The 20,225-nt window shown below is 43.2% G+C and overlaps 1 protein-coding gene across 1 annotated transcript in view; it reads left to right on the top strand.

Annotated features, from left to right (window-relative positions):
• The window catches only part of GRPR (gastrin releasing peptide receptor), a 36,829-nt gene extending 28,970 nt beyond the window's left edge, over positions 1 to 7,859 (top strand). The window contains exon 3 of the mRNA XM_090031650.1: positions 6,458 to 7,859. Coding sequence (XP_089887776.1) covers positions 6,458 to 6,850 — 393 coding nt within the window. The 3' untranslated portion in view covers positions 6,851 to 7,859. The remainder of the gene's footprint in view (positions 1 to 6,457) is intronic.
• Positions 7,860 to 20,225: the final 12,366 nt, after the last annotated feature.

Below are 20,225 nucleotides of genomic sequence, written 5' to 3'. Positions count from 1 at the left end.
TTAATCCTCAAGTCTTTTCTGCAGAGCTGCTGCTTAGCCAGTCAGTTTCCAGGCTTTAGGAGTGCATGGGATTCTTCCATCCTAAGTGCAGGACTTTGCACTTGTCCTTACTGAACCTCATGAGATTTCTTTTGACTCAATCCTCCGATTTGTCTAGGTCACTCTGAATCCTAGCCCTAACATCCTTTGAATCTACTTCACGCCTCAGCTTGGTGTCATCCATGAACTTGCTGAGGATGCAATCCATCCCATCTTCCAGATCATTAATGAAGATATTGAACAAAACATGAGCATCTGCAGATCGGGCTTAGAGTAGTAATCAATGGCTTGATGTCTAGTTGGCAGCCAGTATCAAGTGGAATGCCCCAGGGGTTGGTCCTGGGGCAGGTTTTGTTCAGTGTCTTCATCAATGACTTTGAATGTGGCTTAAAGTTCATCCTCAGCAAGTTTGCGGATGACACCAAGCTGGGGGGAGTGGTAGATGCACTGGAGGGTAGGGGTAGGACTAGGCTTCAGAGAGACCTAGATAAATTGGAGGATTGGGCCAAAAGTAATCCCATGAGGTTCAACAAGGACAAGTGTAAAATCCTGCACTTAGGACGGAACAAACCTATACACCAGTACAGACTGGGGACTGACTGGCTGTGCAGCAGCTCTGCAGAAAAGGACTTGAGGGTTACAGTGGACAATAAGCTGAATCTGAGCCAACAGTGTGCCCTTGTTGCAAAGAAGGCTAATGGCATACTGGGCTGCATTGGTAGGTGTGTTGCCAGTAGGTCAAGGGAACTGATTCTTTCCCTCTATTCAGCACTGGTGAGGCCACATCTGGAGTACTGTGTTCAGTGTTGGGTCCTCCACTACAGAAAGGATGCAGACAAATTGGAGAGAGTCGGGTGGAGGAAAACAAAAATGGTTCAGGGGTTGGGGGACATGACTAATGAGGACAGACTAAGAGAACTGAACTTACTTAGGCTAGAGAAGAGATGACTGAGGGGGGATTTAATAGCAGCCTTCAACTGCTTGAAGGGGGGTTCAAAAGAGGATAGAGCTAGACTGTTCTGACTGGTGGCAGATGACAAAACAAGGAGCAATGGTCTCAAGTTGCAGCAAGGGAAGTTTAGGTTAGATATTAGGAAGAATTTTCTCACTGGAGGGGGATAGTAAAACACTGGAACAGGTTACCCAGAGGGGTTGTGGAATTTCCATCCTTAGAGTTTTTGAAGACAAAGCTAGACAAAACTTTGGCTGGGATGATCTAGTCAGGGATAGTCCTGCTTTGAGCAGGGGGTGGACTAGATGTCCTGCTGAGGGCTCTTCTAACCCTAATTTTCTGTGATTCTATGGTTCTAAAACCAGCCCCAGGACTGACCCCTGGGACACTCCACTTGACATTGGCTGCCAACTAGACATTGTACCATTGATTACCACCCGCTGAGCTCAACAATCCAGCCAGATTTCTATCTGCCTTATAGTCCATTTATCCAACCTATTCTTCCTCAGCTTGCAAGAATGCTGTGCAAGATGGTGTCAAAAGCCTTGCTATGGTCAAGGTATATTATGCCCACTGCTTTCCCCACATCCATGGAGCCAATTATCTCATCATAGAAGGCAATCAGGTTGGTCAGGCATGACTTGCACTTGGTGAATCCATGCTGACTGTTCCTAATCACCTTCTCAAAGTGCTTGAGGATTCCTTGAGGATCTGCTCCATGATTTTTCTGGGGACTGAGGTCTGCTGACTGCTCTGTGGTACCCTGGATCTTCCTGCTTCCCTTTCTTAACGATGGCACTATATTTTCCCTTTTCCAATTGTCTGGGACCTCCCACAGTTGCCATGATTTTTCAAAGATGATAGCCAGTGGCTCTGCAGTCACATCAGTCAACTGCCTCAGCACCCTTGGAGGCATCCCGTCTGTGCATGTCCAGCTTTTCTAAATAGTCCCTAATTTCTTTCATCACTGAGGGCTGCTCACCTTCTCCCCAAGCAGTGCTGCCTAGTGCAGTAGTCTGGGAGCTGACCTTACCTGTAAAGACTGAGGTAATAAAGGCATTGAGTACTTCAGCCTTTTCCTCATCATTTGTCACAAGGTTGCCTCTCCCGTTCAGTAAGGGACCCACACTTTCCCCGACCTTCCCCTTGTTGCTAACATACTTGTAGAAATCCTTCTTGTTACCCTTCACGTCCCTTGCTAGCTGCGACTCCAATTGCATTTTGGCCTTCCTGACTTCATCCCTGTATGCCAGAGCAATACTCTTGTACTCCTCTCAAGTTGTTTGTCCAAGCTTCCACTTCTGGTAAGATTCCTTTTTGTGTTTTAGCTCACTGAAGAGTTTTCTGCAAAGCCAAGCTAGTTGTTTGCCACATTTTCTATTTTTTCTGCACATCAGGAAGATTTGTTCCTACATCCTCAGTCAGGTTTGTTTAAAATACAACCAGTTCACCTGGGCTGCTTCCCCCCTCAGATGGGCCTCCCAGGGGATCCTGCCCATCAGTTCCCTGAGGGAGTCAAAGTCTGCTTTTCTGAAGTCCAGGGTCCATGCTCTGCTGCTCTCCTTTCTTCCTGTTGTCAGGATCCTGAACTTGATCATCTCGTGGTCACTGCTGCCCAACTTGCCATCCCCTTTTACATCTTCAACCAATTTTTCCCTGTTTGTGAGCAGCAGTTCAAGAAGAGCATGGCCCCTAGTTTGTGTCTCCAGCACTTACACCAAGAAATTGTCTCCAACACTCTCCAAAACTTCCTGGGTTGTCTGTGCACTGCTGTATTGCCCTCCCAGCAGCAGACGTCAAGGTGATTGAAATCCCCCATGAGAACCAGGGCCTGTGATCTGGAAACTTCTGCTAGTTGTCTGAAGAAGGCCTCATCTACCTCATCCTCCTGGTTTGGTGGTCTATAGCAGACACCCACTACAACATCGCCTTTGTTGCTCTCCCCTCTAACCTTAACCCAGAGACTTTCAACAGGACTATCTCCATTTTCATACTGGAGCTCTTAGCAATCATACAGCTCTTTTACTCCTCCTCTTCTTCTCCCCTGTCTGTCCTTCTTGAACAGTTTATACCAATCCATGACAGTACTCCAATCATGAAGCTATCCCACCAAGTCTCCGTTATTGTAATGACATCATAGTTCCTTGATTGTGCAAGAAATTCCAATTCTTCCTGCTTGTTTTCCAGACTCTGTGCATTGGTGTACAGACACCTGAGGTGACTAGCTGATTGCCCTACTTTCTCAGGAAGAATGAGGCCTCCCCTGTTGCCCCCTCCTGCTTGTGCTTCCTTCAGGTCCCCCACTTAAAATTGATTTAGCTCCCCCACTTAAAATGGATTGAATTAATGCAGCTTTCTCACACAGTCCATTTGTTATATGGTAGTACAACATGGGTGTAACAATATGCTTCCTGCACATTAAAAAGAGGTATATCCACAAAGTATTTTTCTTGTGTTCCTTTTGAATATTTATATGTTGCTTTCTTCCATTCTGCCCATACTCTTGCTGGTTTGACAACTGCTTTGATTAATGAGCAAAGTGGGGCAGAAATAAAAACAGTCATTTTTCTTCCATCTTCCCCACTTTTGGTTTTATGGACTGCGTTATAAGGATAGCAAAAAGACAGTCTGCTCTCGCACAGTCAGTCAATTATTTTCCTCCTGCGGTGCGTTCAGTAGCTATAGGTCTCTGTCTGAGATAACTGATATTGATTTCTTTCTTCCATTGTTTCCTTTCTTTCTACTGCAGATGTGGGCCACAAAAGAGTCAGCATCAAATTAAAGAAACACTTTAAAAGAATATATAATTTAGTGGTAGAGATACCGATTCCAACAGCTTTAATTTTCAGTCAGTTCTTGGGACAGCTTTGGCTTTCCCATGGTGTACATTAAACCTTTCTGAATTCAATAGCTAATTTTCAGCTTTTACTATTAGGAAGAACACAAAATCATGACATGCTAGGCCAGTGTCTTGTTGCTTATTCCCTGCATGCACAAGGAATGATCCATTTGAGAAACTCAGTTCTTAATTTATGCACCTTTGGGAAGTTAATCTTTCATGTGGACAACAGAGATATTTGATTTACCTTACTGGATCAGAAGACAAAAGCCCCAGATCCACCTCATGCAGTAGCCAGTGGGGGTGTGTGAAATGGGCCATATTCAGTTCGGATTTGGCCCAGTTCAGGGGATAGTGATTTTATTCATTGATGTGGATCACTTTCCTAATTCAATTTAGCTGAATCTGAATCTAAAGATTTGATGCTGATTCAGAGAATCAGCGATTCAGCAATAGACACAGCTTTAAATGTTTTTTTTCTATATACCTCAAGGTACCAGGCATGGCTTGTGAATGCTGCAATGCTGGGGCAGATGGAGTGTCCCACAGGAGTACAGGGGGGCCCCCTGCATCCTTGGCAGCAGACCCGGAAGTGGATCAGAAGTACTTCCAGTCCACCTCCGGCTCTGCAGTCTAGCACACGGTGGACCTCCCCCACATCCCTCCAGCACAGCAATCAGCCCTGGGGGGACCCTGGGTGCCCCCCCAGATACAGGAAGCACCAGTTGCAGAGTGGGAGGAGTGTGGGGTGGGTCCCCCGCATGCTCCACTGTGGACCCAGAAGTGGATCAGAAGTGCTTCCACTGCCAAGCATGCTGGGGACACCCCTCCCCACCGCACTCCCATGAGACTCTCCTCATGAGTGTCTCAGTGTTCACGAGCTACCTGGTACCTTGAGGTATGTAGAAAAAGCATTTCAAGCTATGTCTATGTCGGAATCGTTGAATCTCTCTGACTCTCTCCAAATCGATTTGAAGGGTTCTGATCCGATTCAGAGAGATTAAAGGGTCTCCTGATTCAATTCAGATTTGGAGATTCGGCTGCTGAATCAGGCTGAATCTCCACTGAATCAAATCAGCGACTGAAGCTTCGCACAGCCCTAGCAGCCAGTACCTAATAGCACAAACCACATGCCTGACTGCAGTGTTCTACATAAGGCAAAACATGTGCATTTTTAAAATGGTAGGCTGATCCAATTTTTCTATAGATCTCATAAGTTTTAATGCCTTAAATGAGTTCCCTCTAATTCTTTTTCCAAGGGAAAATGTGTGTAATATCTACAGACTTAGCTCAATCCTTGCCATACCCTTAAGTGTCCTTGTTGCCTTCTCTATATCCTTTCAGTCTTACCCCTGTCACTGCTAAAAATGAGGCAGTCAGAACTGAGCCCTTTAGCTTGTAAGGCTCTAGTTGTGATCATGTGTTCCATGGATGCAGAAAAGCAGAGGGGCCATGGGCATTGTGCATGACTTCAAGTCTTGCTCAGGGAAATGGGCTAGTGGCAAGAGTTGAACTAAAAGCAGAAGGTGAAGAGGTAGGACACTGACCATAGAGGGGAGTTCATACTCGATTATCCTGGCAGTGCAGCCTCTGTAGTAGCAAGCTCCTGGTGATGCTCAGCAAGGTTTTCCAGAGGTTTCAGTTGAGTAAAGCAGCTTAGCTTATCTTCTCTTCTGGATAGTGCATCACATCTTAGGTCCAGTCTGCATTAAGAAGAAAGGTATGTTTAACAGTAACATTGCTAATGTAACTGTTCCTTGCCTACACACATACCCCTTGTGTGCAAGCAAGGAAAGCTGTAGCTTTACTTTGCTACAGCTGGTTGGGTTGAACTTTAGGCTTTTCCTTAGGATTGCTTCCTGGGGTTCACCTTGACCAACTGAAGTAAGGTAAAACTGAAGTTTGACCGGTCCGTATGAGGTCCGTACAATGTGTTAGTGGGCACCTTTTAAAAACATACCTTTCCTTAGTGCAATGCAGGCCTAAGAAAGTCTTACAATCCATCTTGCTCCTCTCCCATCTTGGCACCAGCTTCTTCAGCTGGAGGACTGGGGAAGTCAGTCCTGAGATAAGCCCACTCCACAATTCCTTTGCATATACTCTGTAGAAAGAGATCTGTCTCTTTCTGCTTCTCCAATTCAGCAACTCTCTGGCCTCCAGATACTGCACATGGGCCCAGCGGCCTAAAAGGTTTTTGTATCATATGTGTATTTGTATTATATTGTGTGGCCCAAGAAGTGTGTGTGTGTGTGTGTGTGTGTGTGTGTGTGTGTAAGTATATACAAAAATCACACTCTGGGCAGTACACCAGGTAGCACCTGTCACTTGATCCTAGCTAATATGCTGCTTATTTTTATGTTTCCATTGGTCTTGCTGGGGACGTTAATATGTGACTGAGAATTAGGGGTGTAACTGAGTTTTATCCTAAAGTCAGAAATAAGTTTATTGTGGGGTAGAGGCAGGGACTTAAGTTACTTCAGTCCACATTCTCCTGTACCTCTCTTCTCTCTCACATGCCCCTAAACTCTTGTAATAGAAGTAGCTAGCTTCCAATTTCCAATTTTACCAGCTTTTGACAAAATGAGGAACTTCACTAATGTATGTTTGTTTCCCTTTGTTCTTTCCAGATTGACTCTCGTAAGCGTCTGGCCAAGACAGTGTTGGTGTTCGTGTGCCTCTTTGCTTTCTGCTGGCTTCCTACTCACATAATCTATTTATACCGGTCCTACCACTATTCAGAGGTGGACACTTCACTGTTGCACTTCATCACCAGCATCTGTGCTCGAATCCTAGCATTTACTAGCTCTTGTGTGAACCCTTTTGCTCTGTACTTGCTTAGCAAAAGTTTCAGAAAACAGTTCAACAACCAGCTGTTCTGCTGCAGGGCCCGTCTCCTCATAAGATCTCAAAGCATGGGCAGAAGCACCACTCGAATGACCTCCCTCAAGAGCACCAACCATTCAGTGGCTGCATTTAGCCTCATCAATGGCAACCACATCTGTCATGAGGGCTGCGTATAGGATACACAGCCAGGGACACCTTGGAAAACTATCATGTTTAGCACATTAGCATCACTGTGTGCTGTATCTTGTGGGGCTAGTGAGTAACATGCACACATAAAAAAAACTCAACAGCATTCAGAGAACTTCAGGGTGCTTTAAGCAGCTGAGATGTCATTCAGAACCGGGGAGCAGTCCTGCATAGCAGATAATTAAGGGCCTGACACTGTGTTGAACACCTCCTGTGATATGCTGAATTCCTTAGTCCTACTGGTTTTACAAAGAGTTAAGTGCTTTCAGCACCTTGTAAGATCACTGGCTCTAAGTCAAAACTTGAGTTCCTCCATCAATTTGTACTTAGTCCTAACTTGGGCAGTCACACAAAAAGTGTGGTAAGGGCAGCAAGATTTGTTCAAGTGCTTGCATGAAACAATGTAATGGTATATTTTACCATAGTGTGTGTGTGTGTGTGTGTGTATATATATATATAGAGAGAGAGAGAGAGAGAGGCTAAAATGAGTCCATTTAAATGAAGAATACCCTTTTACAAAGAAATGAAACATAGATCATTTACTAGAACCATCGAGTATTTATAAATGTTATGAGTACAGTATTAATTCATGGTGTAAGAAGATTTTAAGAGTGTTGTTTACTGGGGTTGGTTGGCCCCTTCTGAAATCAGGGGGATCTTGTACAATATCAATGTGAAAGCAGCAACATTAGAATAAATGTAAGTTGGAATATGTTTACCGTTTTCAGGTGTGTGCACTTTGTCATAATATAGAGAAACCTCAGTGCTTTCTAAGAGTTTTTGACTCTTCTCCTTTTCTCTTTTGGATTCAGGACAATGAGTGTCACATTATTAAATGAAACAGAATTTTAGTTTGTGTTAAATCAAGGATGAACAACAAATGTAAAATGAAGCACAGGAATTCTTCATGAGGATGTACTGTAAATATATGCTGTATAAAGGAAGCCATTACAAATATATAGCGTGGTCTCTAACTCATTGTACCGGCCACATTTCTGTACCTCCACTGGGTACAGAATGTAATGGGGTAATGGGGTTTCAGCTGATCCAACAGGTTTAACAGCTAGGAAAATCAGGCTTTCATTATTTTCATTCCATCATAGCTGTGATGTTGTGGCATCTGTTTTTTTAAGAGTAGGAAGATGGTTCAAATGGGGTAGGGATTAGGCTGTGCAATTAAAAAAACTATTAAAATGCAGTAACTCAGAGCACAAATCAGCTAATAAAGCAGTAAATGCTGAGGTGTTAATGGAGGTGGAGGTTTTAAATGGCTTACATCACTGACGTTTTCCCCACAAACAGGAAATAATAAAACCAGCAAATCTTTATGATAAACTTGTATTTTAAAAGAAATGTTTCGGCTGTATATACACCGAATCAGTACCTTAGAGGCCCATGAGTAGCATTCACTGAAGTTAGTAGGAGGGGCCTGCTCACCTGCCTTCAGAGGCAGAAACTGGATCATCATAGCATCAGTAGAGTTGTGAAAAAATCAGTTGTGTTTGTTCACAAAGGTCAGTGTCATGCAAAACTTATCTTCTGTTTCTATCTACATGCATCTGCGTACTCCTGGTTTTGGTTATGGGTTGTGTTCATTCATCATTACAAGCACAATTAAGTAGGAATTAGTTTCACTAGGTTTAGAAACAAAATGAAAAACAGTCCTAGGATCTCATAATATTAGGCCCAGCGTTGTGAACCTTTTAGAAACTCTGGGTTGAATTTCAAGCTGTTTCTGAAATCCAAAAATAGGGAAATTTATTAAGGCTTGGATGGTGTAATGAGCATTTCCTCTTCCCTCAGAATGAGTAAATTCAAGTCATTTGTATTACTAAATACAAGGGAATGCAACCTTTAGCAGCTATAGTACAAATCAGTGCAGTTGTTTTTGATCAGACACAAGTTTTCAACTCCAGGGGATTTTTAATCTTGACTTCAATAGGGCCAGGATTTCACTGCAGGTCAGAAGCAACATGGACCCTTCAACTCGCACTATACAAACCTGCATGAGGTACAAACCTTCTATTCAACACACAAGCTGTACGATACTTCTGTAGCTTGTTACTAATTTGCAGGAGCAACTCATGGCAGGAAGTGTGATACAATGCTACTGTGCAGTAGAAACAAGTCAGCATCACCTAAAACCTGTTCAGCAATACTACTGTGCAGTAACTCCAGTTACTAAGCAATCATTTAGTACTTGTTTATACAAGTACTAAATGACTGCACAGTAATGATTACACAGTCAGCAACTTGTGTAGACCCAGCCACAGAAAATGAACCTTAATCATGTATGCTTTTTCAGGAAGAATGAAATAGGGTTACCTATTGGTTCATGTAACACCACGCCTAGTTTTTCATTCATAGGTGTGCAAGTTGCTAAGCCTTCCTGTTCTTCCTTTCACTCCTGCTGAATGCTGTGAGGCATTAAGGCTAAGTATAGACATTCAAAAAGCCCAAGGCTGAATCAATTCAATCTTCGAAGGTTAGTCTAAGCTGCATAAATTGAACTGATAAGTATGTGAACATTCACTTTTCAGTCCAAAAATCCAGCCACATCCCTGCACTTGCCCAGGCCACAAGCTGGGGAGTGTTAGAGCACAGCTCCCTTCTAAGCTGGATAAGACAGCATGGGCCAAGGCCAGCCCATCCACCTTGTGAGGCGAGGTTTACAGGGGAGGTGCAAAGCATCCTGGGATGCTGGGAGACTGTGAGTTAACTTGAATCTGTAGGGGATCTGGGACAAAAGTACACCATTTTAACCTAAATCAGTTAAGTCTAATATTACATCCATCCAGGTTTACCTTAAACCAGTTTAGCCATTTCGAAAGTTTAAACCAATTTCCCATCACTTATACTAGTTTATGTGTAATTTCTGTCTCTAGCCAAAGAGTCTCAAGTGGGCAGAAAGATCATGCAGCTTTGAAACAAGCACACCTTTGTTTGAAATTATTCTGCCCAATTTGGCTTTAAATTAATCACATATAAGAGACTTTGGAAAAACATCAAAAATAATCTAATAGTCAAGAGCACCACTAAAAAAACACTGAAATTAAACAGTGTCTTTTAGTCCAAAGTGTCCAAATTCAGCCTTCTCATGCATCATGCAATTCTGTCCATTTGGTTCAGGTGTGTTGTTCTGTTTCTAACTATTGTATTGTTAGAAAATACATAATTACTAGCAAATTCCCCATCAAGAATGATGGGTGGGGGGGTGTGAGCAGGGACAGAGGCCTGTGTCCCATCCTGCCCCCCTCGGACTGGGGCTGGGGCCACTCCCGCCTCCCCCCGCTGCTTTGGGTTGAGACCGTTCCACATCTCCCCCCTGCCACTTCAGGTCATGGCTGAGGCCAGAGCGTGGGCCATTCCCCACCTCCCCCCGCCACTTCGGGCTGGGGCCAGGACTGCCTTCAAGGAGCAAGGGAGGACAGGTAACCAGTGACTCCCCTCTGGCTCCTCAGTCCCCACTGTCATGGCAGTGCTCCGCTGTCTGTCTGCTGTCTGCCTCTGTCTGATTGACCAAGAGAGCCAATGAGAGCACATATAAAGCATTATAGACAGACAGACAGATAAAGAGACTAAGGCTTTTATAATATTAGAATTGAACACCAAATGTGTGTGATTGGACTGCATGGCAACAATAACCATTAGTAAGTGAAATTATCACATGGTAGAACAGAAGGATGATCTTTTTGGACCCAACTATTTATTTTAGGTGGAAAAACTGCTACCTACAATGCTGAATAATAATTTTCTTTTTCCCTTAAAGGAAGTGTTTTTAACCCAGTAAGGTATCAGAGAATATGGCTGTCTTGATAAATGCAATACTCATTATCACAGTTAATTTGATCCTTATGGAAGGAATGCTGTGACCATAAAATGGAGCAATGTCATTCTTCAATCATAATTTGGAAGAAGTAAGTTCATGTATTGCTTGTTCCTCTGGCAGAAAACCCCCAAATTTTATGACAGAAACCCATCTGCATTTATTCACTGAGAAAAGCTGACTTTCAGTCTCACTCTTACTAGACCCTCCATAAGGCAAAACACTCAATGCTGCCAATCTAAGCAATAAACTGTCCCCTGGATATTAAATGTATGGCTATTATTGCTAGTGTTATGCCTCATGGGGAGCTGGATCTGATGATCTTGTAAGGTCCCTTCTAGCCCCTAACATCTATGAATCTATGAATCATAATTATTATAGTGCAACTTAGATTACTGAGCTTGTGGAACCACATCAACTGTTTTGCCTTTTTAAATAGATTGTTAGTAAACCCATATAAGTTAAAAGAAACCAGTTAAAGGCTATATAGAAATATAAAGAAGGCATTAAAACCTGAATTATTTTTGTACATTTACTAAAGATCTTATGATATACCTTATACTTAGTCCAGTGTTTAACAGTACCTAATTTATATAACCGTTCATTTCTTAAACTAAGGAATCATAAGAAAATACCCTCATACCTTTGCAGATACAGTGGTATTTGATTTGGATTTCATTTAAATCTATATTTAGTTAGGATCAGAATATATACATTTTAGCACTAGATGGTTGTGTTTTGCCGAGCAGCGAAGGTATTTTGGTTTGTATAGTTCATGAACCAGTTTTTGCCTTTGATTACATTACAACTTATCACAAAAACATAACTAAGGTTCTTATAAATTTTAGGCCAGATATTGCTCTCTTTCATGACATTGTAACTAGTAAGAATAGATTGTCACTAAAGGTTTATAACAGTAACCCAGTGTTATTTCCATTAGTATGAAAGCCTGGTCTCTGAATTACAGGAATGGGATGTGGAATCTGAGCAAAAAAAGTGTACTATAGTCTCAAGACCTACACAGATATATATTCCTGCTTCGCTTAAAGCACATGCATACATCTTTGTATGGTTGGAACTATAGAAGTACAACTAATTTGGAACAATACACATACCACCTCCTTCGGAATTATATGATATTTCAGTGTTGACCTATCTACATAATTATTGATTAACGTAGTGTAAGTTGTATGATCTTTTAAGGACAGAGACTACATACAACTCTGTCACACCAAGATTATCAAATGGAGAAGACTTTTTAAAAATTGCTGTCTAATTTTATATTAATAACATATTCAAAACCTCTGTTTTTAAAAGTATATAATTGCTAGATGCTGGAAATTACTACTTTAGAAAATGTGTGTGATTCATTTCTTTGAATATGTAAAATAAGTGGTAACAATTAATGAGAAATGATCATAAAATGCCTAAGGAATTTTAGATTAAATCCATCTTTATTTAAATAAATCATACTTTCTGATAAACTATCTGACACATGCATTAGTGACGATTATTGTTTTGCTGAGAAGTACTACTTTTTGTTTTCAAGACAAGTTAGACTCTGAAGCTGGTAGCTTTTGAATGGATGAGTATTGTATATGTATCAATGCTTTTTATTCTGGAATCAGATAAGCAAGCTATTGACAGCTTAAACACAACAAGACATAAGCATTCACTTTTTGCAATCTTTATTCTCTTATTGTTGCTTTTTTTTAGCAAGTGGATGTGACAGTATTCTGGTCACGAGGCAGGCTGAGAATGATGAAGACAATAATACTCAGTCTTAAATAGCACTATTCATCCACAGAGCTCAAAGCATTTTTCAAAGGAAGTTTTCATGGTTCAAATTTTGTACTTGGAAAAACTGAGGAAAAGAGAAGTGAAATGACTTTGCCTAAAGTTACCCAGTAGGCCTGTGTCAGAGCTGGAATAAATCCCTACATGCTTGGATTATTAGAGTTGTGACCTAAGTAACGGACCACATTTTTTCCCCCCAGCCAGCGATTTCAGACTGATGTTCTAAGTCAACTCCTTGTGAATAATTAGCTATCCCTTGTAGCTCTGTTAAAGCCAAGCTGGGACCAGATTATGATGCCACCTTTGGAAGTTATAGAAAGTAGAGTAGAAATGAGTAAGGAGCCTCCCTCTTCCTTAAGTAATTTATGCAAGGCCAGTCACAATTGTAGACTGAACACAGGCCTGAGGAGTGTTTTTCATTCCATTTCTAGTTGGCTTTGGGTGCAGACAAATTAAAAGTTTTGAGTAAAGGGAGCACTCCAAGGTCAGCATGACTTATTCGAACAGACATTGAGGGGATGTAAAAGTAAGGCTAGTGAAGTGGGGTGAGTGCCATGGCTACCTCAGTTCCATTGTGCTAATATCTTTCACATGGACATTGTTGGGCTGCTGGAAAGACCAGGCTTAACGATCCTGCCTCTAAATATGACTCTTGATGTGGCATGTACCAGTTGTGTACTCACCTTGTGGGAGACAAAATACTGAAGCAAAGACCTCTTGGTCAGTGTCCCATGTGAAATGTTCTGCACTGTGATAAATCTGGATTTTATTGCTTCATCTGGGGTTCATACCCTCTGTTCAGGCAGGAAATATGAGTATGCACAATGTTTTTACCTGAGTTGCTGTCTGAGTTGGGTGTGGGGAAGGGTAAAGAGTTTCTTCCATTGCTCAATAGCAAGCGCTTCCTCTGCCCAGTTAATAAGCAGTACCAATAAGCTTCAAAGTGGATTCTGCCGACATACATAAAGCAGGGCTTCCAGAATGGTAGGGTAAAAGAGGGCTTGAATTAAGAACTGCCTACCCATTCATGGACTATAAATGATAACTGCTCTGAATGTACACACAGGACCAGCTATTTACAATCTCCAATTAATCTAGTATCAGTTCTCTAGGAATGGTATCCGTTGCCATTGCATGCACTTTAAAACTGTCTCTTAAAAAGATTGTGCAGTATTAGCTTTTATGTAATAGTTTCATAGTGATAGCCAGTTAGATGTTATAGGCTAGGTGTAAAAACACTTCACAATTTAAAGAGGATTCAAAGGCACAACTCTCATTCCTATTATTTTCTAAGTTAAGGTGTGTAGGTTCTGAACAAAAAAAATGTACATATTTCACAAAATGTATATACTTTTTATATCTGTTATTTATTGCCCTGTACAGCAATATATGTATGTATTAAGCCATCTGATTAACATAAAAAGTGTCTTGAATTACTGTGTATAGAGATAATGAAGTTTATTTTCGGGAAAACTTGCTTTGCTTTCCCTTTTCTAGAATGCTATGTCTTTTAGATGTGAAAACTGTTGAGAAATTATTTTTCTTATGAAATGCAAATGTGCATTATTGATATCCTTTGAAATCAGAATCTGAGGCTAATTTGTAAGAAAAGCTATCACCGCTAAAATACATGTTGTTTTGATTTGTCTCTGAATATGTTTTCTACGTTTAAATACTCATGAATGTAAATACAACATGGGCCCAAGTCAAGCTCACTAAATACTGAGTGACATTAAGTTTATAGCTAATAAAGCATGACGTGAATAAAAATGTATGTGTTGTTTTTGATTCAGAACAAGTCTCCAGCTAGACAAATGTATTTGTTCTGTTCAATTTGTGCAAACTGCTAAGCATTGCCAAGCACTACAGTGACTTTTTCAATATTGATCAAATCAGTAAATTGAAGACAGCACTACTAAAGACCCCTGAGCTTTTTTTTTTTTACCAAGGGAAGGTCTAGTAGTGGGCAAAATACACTCAAGAGGTCACTTCACTGGATTCATAATTTATGTAAATTTGGTCTATTTCGTCTATAATGCTGATTAACAGCAGCCAAGGAGATTGAACCTTTTAGGTTGCCAACAATGAACATGAGTAGTTTTAGAAGATTATTTAAACCAAAGGTATGCAACTCATCTGGCCTTGCACAGTGGATGAATGGTGTGGAGCCGATCCACTGGCCAGATGAGTGCTGTGTGGCCAGCCTTGTGTTCCAAATCATGCCCAGGGGTAGCTGATGAGGCTCTCTGGCCTGTATCCAGCTCATAGGCCATATCTTTAACACACCTGACTTAAACTAAGCCAGAAAGTGCTTCTTTGATGGGTTCCTGTTAGCTACCAAATCTCTAGTGCCTGACTTTGACCCAGATCTACTGAAAGAATTATAAAGTCTTAACTTTTACTCTGTTTTAAATGGCCATCCACCAGGCAGGAGTTTCAGCTTTTGAAGACTCAATGGCAGCTCATACCTTTAAACAGACATAGTGCCTGTTGAACTTCCTGGGCCATGAGTCTTCTCAACTAAACTTTTAATAGAGTTTCCTTTTCTTATTTCTAATGACACTGTGAACTAGATATAGAAATTAGGAGGCGGAGCATCAGATTAACAAATGCTATTTGTTCAAGTCCTTTATTTTTCAGTCTTTTCTGTTTGGCATAGTCCAGTTCATGCTTATGTTGCAGTTGAACACTCTTTGTTCCATCCATATCTGACTTAGTATTAATGATGCTGTTGGTAACTTAGGCAGTGTCCAGATACCAGGTTTGTTTATTAGGAAAATTTTCTTCTGTACAGCATTCACATGATATTTTGACCAGTAGCATTAATTCTGACACTGTTTTGATCTTGTGAACAGCTATCTATTTGGAATGGAGAAGAAATAACCGGGCATTTTGTATAGGCACCTAGACTTTCAAAGGAAAGTGGGTGTCTAATGGGATTCTCAAAAGCAACTAGGTACTGAATATCTTTTAAATTAATTGAAAGCACTTGAGCACATTTCAGTATTTGGTCCCTACTTACCATGATAGTTGGTGCACTGGAAATAGAGGGATAGATGACATAAGATAAAATTCGATGAGACAGAGTACTGAACAGCCTTATAAAAGGTCTTCTAACTTTAAGTGGGAACATTCCTTTATGCATAGCTATCAAATGTACATGTTCCATACCTGCATTACTAGTGCTTTTCTTTTCTCCTAAATCAGTTAAGTCTGATACTACATGATACTTCTCAGGAGTATGCCTGGTTTACCTTAAACTAGTTTCAGCCATTTTGCAAGTGGTTTATGTGCACTGAACTTCTGTTTTGTTATGGATTTGAACCAGTTTCCTGTCACTTATACTGGTTTATGAGTAATTTCTGTCCCTAGCCTGGGACCGTGCTCAGAAACAATCCAGATGAAGCATACCAACACCTAATTATTACCTAAGCTCCATCCAAATAAGAGCTGAGCAGTGCCTAAAGATTGCCTAAAGACTCAGTCTTTTAGGGATCCACAGAGCATGCCTAATGCCTGAGGTGAACAGTAGCAATGAGTTGAGTGCAAAGCATATACTCATAGCTGGTGGTAATCACGTTTTGCACAATAACCTAGTTGCTGAAGGACTCATCCCAGAAAGTAGGAGATCTCCTCAACTGAAGGACTCAAACCCACATGCTTTCCAGGAGAGTGCCCTAACCACTTGCCTGCAGTACACTCCCCTAATGCCCAGGGGTGGGTATTCCATGTTCACTGGACTGCAGAGTCAGGCTCCTCCTGATCCAATAGGTCCTGCATTCTTAGTTGTTCAATGGCTTAGTTTCAACTGAAGCTTATTCTAGAGTTTGGGGATTATGGCATACTCCTGAGAAATGGGAGATATGAATTTGGTTCCTATCAGGGTGTGGAGGGCCTAGAACCAAGGAAGACCACTTCTGAGAGTTGATGCTGTTGTGACTAGGTTGTTGTGCAAAAGCTCACGACCACAACTAATCTAGAGTGAGTGATTATCAGTGTTCTTTCTTAAGCTCAGTACTGCTATCAGTATAGAGTAGGTATCTCCTGTATACACACTCTGGATCCCAAGATGACAGAGATAGCTTGTATACAGCCCCAAGTCAGACAGCTAAGCTCTGAAGAGTGGTGAGAGTTTAGACACACCTGGTGCCTAGCATTTCCTGTTAGCTACCCTTGGTCTCCTGAGATGTTAGAATTTTGGACTGCCTTTCAGAGGTACCTACCTTCCTCTTCCCACTGACTCTACAGATATCTGACCCCATTCTTTTGGATTACTCTCCAGGGGCAAGACATCAACATTTTAGGTATGTCAATGCCTAAGCAAAGGTGCCTATCGGCACGTCTACATGTTCATTAATGTCCCCTAGTTACTGCACATTAAGCTTACTACTTGGTTAACCAAGTACTAATTCAATGTACAGTAACACATGCTACTGCACAGCATTGCCAGTGCATGGAGTTTGTTTGATTTTTTTTTATACTGTGCCCACCTGGCCTCGAACATCTGGCCACGTGCAACTCTGGCTCAGATGTTCGATGGTGATCGCCCTACCATCCCCTGTGGACCATCAAGAAGGTGTTTACTTCTGGTGTGGTCTTCCGCAATCTTTCCTGCCATGACTTTGAATATTCTTTCAGTGGAGAGTCCGACCACTTGGGGTCTCCTGATGGCAGAACGTTTATCCAGCGGTCTTCTGCAAGGCTCCACCTCCCCTGTACCTTGCCCTTACACCAAGCCTTGACAGGTCATGGTTGTCCTCCCAGCCAGGTTCCTGACCATTGAGCCCCTGATTGCTTCCATGGGGTGGCCCTCCTTTGCTAAAGCTAAGTAGCCTGAGGTATCCTGTCTGGGTTGCAAGGCCGCCACCTTTCCCTAAGGCTAGCAAACCAACCCAGGGTTTAAGCAACAATAAAGCTTCAAAAGAGCTCTGCCTCTCAGCCCCTCCAAAAGGGGGAAACATAAAACACAAAGAAAACCACTATTACACTCTGGGGGACCTAACTGTTCCCTTGCCGGACCCCCTCTGCCTAGTTGCCGACCACCCATCCTTCGACACTATAGGTCAGGGACAGGCCCTCTGTGGCTGGGGTAGCCTGTGGACTCCACCATAACTTTTTTCCCCTGTCACCCAGCCTTTTGCTTCACCGGACCACCTGTAGTCTTCCGGTTGATGCCTGTCCCCTTGTCATTTGCTGGATTGGCGCCACACCACTGGTGGCCATGCTTCACAGCCCCTCATGCTGCCCTTGCCTCCCGTCTCCCACCTGATGCGCCTCTTTGTCTTTCCCAGTGCCTTCCATGGTCCCACCTGATCTGGCACAGGGAGTTTCATAGATTTCATAGACATCAGGGCTGGAAGGGACCTCGAGAGATCATCGAGTCCAGCCTCCTACCCAAAGGGCAGGAAGTCAGCTGGGGTCATAGGATCCCAGAAAGATAACCATCCAATTTACTCTTGAAGGTGTTCGATATAGGTGCTTGAACCACCTCCGCTGGCAGACTGTTCCAGACCTTGGGGGCTCGGACAGTAAAGAAATTCTTCCTTATGTCCAGCCTGAAGCGGTCTTGCAGGAGTTTGTGACCGTTCAACCTAGTCATCCCTTGGGGTGCTCTGGTGAACAAACGTTCCCCCAGATCCTGGTGGTTACCCCTGATAAACTTATAGGTGGCCATCAGATCACCCCTGAGTGCTTTTCCAAGCTAAAGAGTCCCATGTCTCTCAGCCTATCATCGCAAGATCTGTTTTCCTGACCTCCGATCATGCGCATGGGTCTCCTCTGGACTCTCTCAAGCTTCCCCACATCCTTTTTGAATTGTGGAGCCCAAAACTGGATGCAGTACTCCAGCTGCGGCCTCACCAAGGCCGAGTACAAGGGGAGAATGACGTCCCGGGATTTGCTCGAGAAGCATCTATGGATGCACGCCAGTGTTTTGGTCACTTTACTAGCCGCAGCATCGCATTGCAGGCTCATGTTCATCTTGTGGTCAATGATGACCCCCAAGTCTCTTTCTTCTGTAGTGCTAACCAACGTAGCACTGCCGAGCCTATAAGGATGCTGCAGGTTTTTCCTCCCAAGGTGGAGAACCTTGCATTTTTCGGTGTTAAACACCATCAGGTTCTCGTCTGCCCATTTGCTGAGCTTGTCCAGGTCAGCCTGGATCACCTGCCTATCTTCTGGCGTGGATGCTTTGCCCCAAAGTTTGGTGTCATCGGTGAACTTGGCCAGTCCACTCCTGACTTCAATGTCCACATCATTAATGAAGATGTTGAACAGTATGGGTCCCAGGACAGAGCCTTGAGGGACCCCACTGGTCACAGGGCACCACGATGAGTGACTGCCATGAATTACAACCCTCTGGGTCCGACCACGGAGCCAATTTCCCAGCCAGCGGATCGTGGTGGAGCCAAGGCCACAACTGGCCAGTTTGGCCAAGAGGTGATCATGGGATACCAGATCAAAAGCTTTTCTGAAGTCAAGATATATGACATCAATCTCTTCTCCCTTGTCCAGGTGATAGGTCACCTGGTCATAGAAGGAAATGAGATTGGTCAAACAAGACCTACCCGCAACAAACCCGTGCTGGCTATCCCTTAGGATGTTAGCCTGAGCCAGTCCATCAAGGATGGCCTCCTTAATAAACTTTTCTAAGATCTTCCCCAGGATAGAAGTCAGGCTGATGGGCCTGTAGTTAGCCGGATCCACTCTCCTCCCTTTCTTGAAGATCTGCACCACACTGGCCTTCTTCCAGTCTTTGGGCACTACACCAGAGTGCCAGGAGTTTTCAAAGATCCGTGCCAGGGGCTGGGCTATGACGCTCGCCAGCTCCTTGAGTACCCTGGGGTGCAGATTGTCAGGGCCAGCTGACTTGAAGGTATCCAGCTACTCAAGGTGTTCCTTCATGAGGTCAGCATTTATGGAGGGTAGGGGATCCCCATCACCCGGATCTCTCTGTCCCATAGCAGGCATGGGCATCCCATGGGACTGATGAAACACTGGCACAAAGTACCTATTTTTAATAGGTTGGCTTTTTCCTGGGCATCAGTTGTCAGTTGCCCCATCTGGTTTAGCAGGGGTCCAACATTGCCCTTGCTTTTCCTCCGGCTCCCCACATATCTGAAAAAGGACTTTTTGTTGTCCTTGATGCTTGAAGCTAGTTGGAGTTCAGTTGCAGCCTTGGCTTTCCTGGTTTGCTCCCTGCAGGACCGGACCAGCACAGAATAATCCTTCTTGGAGGTGAATCCCATCCTCCATCCTTTGTAGGCTTTCCTTTTTAGCCGCAGGAGGTCCGCTAGGTCCCTGGAGAGCCAGGAGGACTGCTGTGCCTTCTTGCTGCCTTTCCTCCATGTTGGAATAGATTTAGCTTGTGCATTGAGGATCGCTTCCTTGAGAAGCAACCACTCTTCTTGAACTCCCATCTCCCTGGGGTCATGGTCCCTAAGGGCCTGACCAACAAGCCTCTTGAGCTTGTCAAAGTCGGCTTTTCTGAAGTCAAGGACTTCCGTGTTGCTGACTGATTTGCCAGCTTTACGGTGGATAGTGAAGGTGATCAGCTCATAGTCGCTGTCACCCAGCTTCCCATCGATCACTAGGTCACCGATTAGGTCGTCCCCCGTAGCCAGTACCAGATCGAGCAGCGCTTTGCCTCTCATTGGCCCATAGACTTCTTGAGTCAGGTAGAGGTCATCCACGCATGAGAGAAAGCTTTGCGACCGCTCGGATTTAGCTGAGTGATCTTCCCA

This window comes from Crocodylus siamensis, chromosome 1, assembly GCF_052110815.1.
Source record: "Crocodylus siamensis isolate JL-2025a chromosome 1, ASM5211081v1, whole genome shotgun sequence".
NCBI classification, from domain to species: Eukaryota; Metazoa; Chordata; order Crocodylia; family Crocodylidae; genus Crocodylus; species Crocodylus siamensis.
The sequence above is the reverse complement of the archived record's forward strand: the minus strand, read 5'-3'. Positions and strand labels throughout refer to the sequence as shown.